The sequence below is a fragment of the Physeter macrocephalus genome, chromosome 21 (genome assembly GCF_002837175.3).
Source record: "Physeter macrocephalus isolate SW-GA chromosome 21, ASM283717v5, whole genome shotgun sequence".
Classification (NCBI taxonomy): Eukaryota; Metazoa; Chordata; class Mammalia; order Artiodactyla; family Physeteridae; genus Physeter; species Physeter macrocephalus.
This window is the reverse complement of record NC_041234.1, coordinates 42,985,951-42,992,365: the sequence shown is the minus strand read 5'-3', so window position 1 is coordinate 42,992,365 and position 6,415 is coordinate 42,985,951. Positions and strand designations below refer to the sequence as shown.

Sequence of the window (6,415 nt, the reverse complement as noted above, 5' to 3'; positions counted from 1 at the left end):
CAGATTCAATGCAATCCCTATCAATCTACCACTGGCATTTTTCACAGAACTAGAACAAAAAATTTCACAATCTGTATGGAAACACAAAAGACCCCAAATAGCCAAAGCAAACTTGAGAACGAAAAATGGAGCTGGAGGAATCAGGCTCCTTGTCTTCACACTATACTACAAAGCTACAGTAATCAACACAATATGGTACTGGCACAAAAACAGAAATATAGATCAATGGAACAGGATAGGAAACCCAGAGATAAACCCACACACATATGGTCACCTTATCTTTGATAAAGGAGGCAAGAATATACAGTGGAGAAAAGACAGCCACTTTAATAAGTGGTGCTGGGAAAACTAGACAGGTACATGTAAAAGTATGAAATTAGAACACTACCTAACACCATCCACAAATATAAACTCAACGTGGATTAAAGACCTAAATGTAAGGCCAGACACTATCAAACTCTTAGAGGAAAACATAGGCAGAACACTCCATGACAAAAATCACAGCAAGATCATTTTTGACCCACCTCCTAGAGAAACGGAAATAAAAACGAAAATAAACAAATGGGACGTAATGAAACTTAAAAGCTTTTGCACAGCAAAGGACACCATAAACAAGACCAAATGAAAACCCTCCGAATGGGAGAAAATATTTGCAAATGAAACAACTGACAAACCATTAATGTCCAAAATTTACAAGCAGCTCAATAAAAAAAAAAAAAACAACCCAATCCAAAAATGGGCAGAAGACCTAAATAGACATTTCTCCAAAGAAGATATACAGATTGCCAACAAACACATGAAAGAATGCTCAGCATCATTAGTCATTAGAGAAATGCAAATCAAAACTACAATGAGATATCATCTCACACCGCTCAGAATGGCCATCATCAAAAAATCTAGAAACAATAAATGCTGAAGAGGGTGTGGAGGAAAGGGAACACTCTTGCACTGTTGTTGGGAATGTAAATTGATACAGCCACTTTGGAGAAAAGTATGGATGTTCCTTAAGAAACTACAAATAAAACTACCATACGACCCAGCAATCCCACTATTGGGCATATACGCTGTGAAACCATAATTCAGAAAGAGCCACGTACCAAAATGTCCATTGCAGCTCTATTTACAATAGCCAGGATATGGAATCAACCTAAGTGTCCATCAACAGATGAATGGATAAAGAAGATGTGGCACCTATATACAATGGAATACTACTCAGCCATAAAAAGAAACGAAATTGAGATATTTGTAGTGATGTGGTTGGACATAGAGCCTGTCATACAGAGTGAAGTAAGTCAGAAAAAGAAAAAACAAATACCGTATGCTAACACATATATATGGAATCTAAAAAAAATGTCATGAAGAACCTAGGGATAAGATGCGAATCAAGACACAGACCTACTAGAGAATGGACTTGAGGATATGGGGAAGGGGAAGGGTAAGTTGTGACGAAGTGAGAGAGTGGCATCGACATATATACACTATCAAACGTAAAATAGATAGCTAGTGAGAAGCAGCCGCATAGCTCAGGGAGATCAGCTCGGTGGTTTGTGACCACCTAGAGGGGTGGAATAGGGAGTGTGGGAGGAAGGGAGATGCAAGAGGGTAGAGATATGGGAACATATGTATATGTATAACTGATTCACTTTGTTATAAAGCAGAAACTAACACACCATTGTAAAGCAATTATACTCCAATAAAGATGTTAAAAAAAAGAAAGAACCTTCTTTCTTTAGCAACAGTAAGCTGTAAGGTGTACTCATAAGTAAAGAATAGAAAGAGAGGGGCCTTAAGAGTCTATCAGCAACACAAAAGTAAGTAGAGACTTCTGCTAATTTCTATTTCTAAATTCCCCACATGAAACCACCAATTCTGTTGAGCCTAGGAGTTGTAGGTGAGGTACATAGGATCTAGAATAATTAGTTCCCACCATCCCTGCCTGTGTCTTCAACTCAGGGCTTTGATCTAACCACACTCCTGTAACACACAGGTCTTCAGGCCTGACTACACTTTAAACATACCATATTTCAAACCAAACCCACAATCCTCCCCAAATTCTGATGACTACACTTTCAATCCTATCCAACAGACTATTAACACATAACTTACTCTTATGTAACTTGACTTCCATCATTACGAATTCGAGTTTTTAAATAAAATAAGAGAAAAATAAAATAGCAAAGTGTTTTAAAATATTTTGTTTCTGTTTTCTGTTTGTTTTTAGAAAAAAATGTAGTGAAATAGAAAAAACAGTGAAAAAGGGAGTTTGGCAGGGTTTATTCCTACTAATAAACTAAGGTGCTAAATTAACACTCCCCAGGCTGCTGCTCAATATGTAGGTGACTCAATAATATCACTGCTTCCCCGAGATATCCCAAACTGTATCTCACAGCTCACATTTGGGGCTTATACCTCTTTTACAGGTTATAAGTGGTCCAATGAGACCAGTAGCAATGTCTCGTGGTGCATCTACATGAGAATGGTAGATCCAGGTGAGGCACGCTGGGTCAGCATCAGTGGGTGCATGGCCTTCTGGAATGGTCCAGTTGTAGATGTGGCTGCCTCCAGGGGGAACAGAGTCATCAGCTTTCAGCCAACCAGAGGAACCATCTGGATATAGGGATCCTAGAAAATGAAATTGCATATGCTTAGTCCCAGGGTGAGTGAGAAGGAGCCTGGCAGATGTAGAAGCCAGGAGAGAGACGTATGGAATACCTCGTTCCAGTCTTGTGGAAGGTAGAGTTCTAAAGTTCAGCACAGTGTTCCTCACAACCTAATGAAGGCACAGATTCAGGTAATATCTAGCCAAGAACCCTAGACCTCAAATCAACAGTGGGTAGAAAGGTAGCAGCCCTTGGGGAAGGACCTATGACCAGAGAAAGTGCTATACAGCCTAACCTAGTAATGCTCTAGTGCAAAGCCGATAACATGGAGGCAAGAGTGAAGAAAAAATTCGCTTCCTTCAAGCACTCACTTTGAAAAACAGAAAGCAGGCAATCACAGAATTTCCATCTAAAGGCAACTTAATGATCAATTGATCTATTCCCATTTTATGAAAGAGAAAACAGAGGAAAAATAACTTGCCCACAGGGAGTTAATGGTCAAGTCAAGACCTTCTGAGTTTGCTCTCTATTCCCCTCACTCACCATTGTGTCAGTACTATAGGCCATTGGGCCTGGGATAGTAGGAGATACAGATGAGTAAACCAATCTCCCTCTTAAGAAAAACAATGGGCCTTTTGGAAGACTGTGACACAAGAATAATGCTCCCTTACATTCACAGAACACTCCTTTTTCCAAAACACAGTCAAATATTTTATGTAAATGCCATTCAAGTAATTCTTTGTGATAAAAGGTAAATTGAATCTCTACATTCTTAATGAAGAATTTGAGGTTCAGAGAGGGAGAGTGACTTGCCCAAAGTGACACAGTGTGTGAATAGCAGAACTGATAACAGTACCCAGCCATATTTTCTCTGAGGAGAGTCTTTGCCAACTCAGATCAAAAAGGAACACTATCTTTATTCCCAGCTCCTCTCTCTCAGATAGCAGTAAAGAAAATGGGATATTTGTTGCAGGTAGGAGAAAAAGGAAGGGCTGATTTACCTTCTGAGTCTTTCTCATAGAAAACGCCATGGGGATGGATTGTGTAGGGACGAGTGGCAAAATTCTTCAGGTGGATAAGAATGATATCTCCCACCTCAGCCTTCAACACTGGCCCCAGGAAGCCCAGCCAGGCTGGCTGAACCATTTCATCCATGTATGAACCATCCCTGTATTCCTTGTAGATGGTCTTCTTGTAGCTGCTCCCTATTCGGTTCTTGTCAGACTTCAGGAAGTTGGAAGCTACTCTGGGAAGGAAGGAAAGAGAAAGTCACAATTTTGCCTTTTTTCCAGAGGTGGCTGACCAAAAAGTGTCCATCTTTGTTTAGGGCAAAACAAGAGGAAATGGGATTGTACTGATCAAAACATGAAAGCTTTACGTTAGAATCTAATTGTTAGACAATGAGAAGTATTAAGTTAAAGCATATGAATTTGCTGATATCTGAGCAATTTTAACCTACAAAATAGACAATTTCACTCAGTAAAGCCTAATATATAATAATGGGGAGGCAACCAACTACGGACAGACTCTTTTTAAGTGAACAACTCCCTACCCAGGTGGCCTAACTTAGTGTTGCCCTGCTGTATATGGGAAGTCTTATAGCATAGTGGTTAAGTTCACAAACTCTGGAGCCAGGAAGTTTCAATTAAATGCCAATATTGCCATTTCCAAATCTGTAGGACTTTGAGCAGGTTACTTAACTTCTCTGTGCATAATTTCTCCATCTGTAAAATGAAGATAACCATGGTACCACTTATTACTGGTGACTAAAATAATTAAAATACATAAAGAGTTTAGAAAAGTGCCTGGAAAATAGTAAAAACTTAATAAATGTTAAGCAATGTTAAGTAATAAATATTACTTCAAAATATTTGAGAAGGGGATAACAAAGTTATCCCTCAAAGATACTTTTAATACAGACTCTGTGACTCCAAAACTAGATGAGTAGAAAAAGGGTTTGTTAAAAAAGAGAGCTGTTTTTCTTACTCTAATTCTTCCTAGAGAGCTCTGAGATGTTACAGTCAACTTTGGAAAACTCTGAGGCTTTGGAGAGACAAAGTAATTCATGATCACAAAATATTTTTTAATACATTAATTCGATTTTTTCAATGGGCATTTTTGGAATACCTGCAAAGCTCTAAGATCAAGAAAGGTTAATCCTGTGGGATCTGTGAGAGGCAGAATGGTGAGAAGAGTACCAGCTTTGCATCCACATTACCCAGGTTCAAATCCTAGCTCTCTGTTTACTAGCTGTTGGACTTGGGCAAGTCACTTGATCTCCCTGAGCTTCAGTTTTCTCATCTATAAGATGAGAATATTCATGCTCACCTCCTAAAGTTTCTGTAAGAATTAGGTGGGGCAAAGTATATAAATTTCTAGTACGGTACCTGTCACGTAGTGTTACATAAGTGATAGCTATTGCTGTTCTTTCCTTGATTCTAAGGCTAACCTTATTTTTTCACATTTTTACATATCTTAATCAGTATAGTTCCATTGAACTATGGCAGCATACATATACTATACACATCTTACAAACACTGTATATACATCATGTTTGTTTCTTGTTTAAAAGCTAAATACCTATTATTAAAACAGCATTGTGGATATCACCTTAGAATCAAGGCAATATGGAATGACCTTTAGGACCCTAAAAATACTTAGGCACCTCACTGTGGAAAAGCGAACTCCATATGGGATACTGGCTCCTGAGTCAACTAGTCATCTTCTCAGGAAATGTATCACTGAGCTTATGGTCCAGAGAGATCAGGAGCTGGCTGCAACCACACCCTGGGGAAAGGTCTTCAAGAGCTACCTATTGACCTCAAGAGTGCCCCTCCCTAACTCCATCTCTAATTCCACAAGAGATTAAACCTACCTGTCACTGTCCAGAGGCTGGTTCGTGATGACATTCCTTCCCTTAGGAGCATAGTTCCACTGCACGTCCTGGATGCCCAGATAGTAGACTCTAGTGGCCCCATCAGTCAGTCGGGGCCACAAGGGTTGCACGAGCAGCAGAGCCCATAGAAGATGGCCTGGCTCCATGGCGCACATTACTCTGGGAAACAGGCAAATGAATAGCTGCCGGTATAGAAGAAAGAGAACAAAGGGGCTTTGCATGTGTCTGGAGAAGTAAAGAGGCAAGAGCCAGACTGAGTGACTGAGAAAACAAAAACCGATTAGCCTAGAATCTCTGCCTTACCTGTTTCCTTTCAACAAGTGTTCAAGGATCTCTACACATTGGACCTTGGAGGGCAAAGTTAAAAATCACTTGTAATGACAATTGTGTATCACTTTCTTCAGAAGAGAAATCTGGATCCATTTTCTTCAGCAATGTAGAAAGAAGAATATATTCTGGCCCCCAAATTAGGAAACAGGCATCAGTAGCCCGATTGAGCCACTGACTCACTCGGTACTCAAATCAGGTCACTAATTCTCCCTGTGTCTCTGTTTTCACCATTGCCACTTTCCATCCTCTATGAACTGTGTTTAAAAACAAATGAGAATTCACCAAAATACATTTATTAGAATGTTCATAGACCCAAAACGGAAACAGTCAATATGTCCATGAACACTATAATGGATGAGTAGATGATATTTTATTCATATAATGGAATTCTATATAGCAATGGTAATGAGCAAACTAACACTATACATGAAAATATGGATGTCTCTCACAAATACAATGGTGCAGAAAGAAACCAGACACAAAGGGTACATATTATATGATTTCATTTATATAAAGTACAAAATCAGGCAAAACTAATCTATGCTGTTAGAAGCCAGGATAATGTTTTCTCTTAAGGTAGGGATCAGTG

At 39.2% G+C, this 6,415-nt stretch overlaps 1 protein-coding gene across 2 annotated transcripts in view; it reads right to left on the bottom strand.

The window, feature by feature from the left end:
- The window catches only part of HEPH (hephaestin), a 98,949-nt gene extending 93,292 nt beyond the window's left edge, over positions 1-5,657 (bottom strand). The window contains exons 1-3 of one of the 2 annotated variants that reach the window (XM_024116544.2): positions 5,476-5,657; positions 3,602-3,846; positions 2,410-2,622 (exon numbers count right to left, since the gene is read on the bottom strand). In XM_024116544.2, coding sequence (XP_023972312.1) covers positions 2,410-2,622; positions 3,602-3,846; positions 5,476-5,651 — 634 coding nt within the window. In that variant the 5' untranslated portion in view covers positions 5,652-5,657. The remainder of the gene's footprint in view (positions 1-2,409; positions 2,623-3,601; positions 3,847-5,475) is intronic. The other variant, XM_024116546.2, reaches the window with a different exon arrangement.
- Between the last annotated feature and the right edge of the window lie 758 nt (positions 5,658-6,415).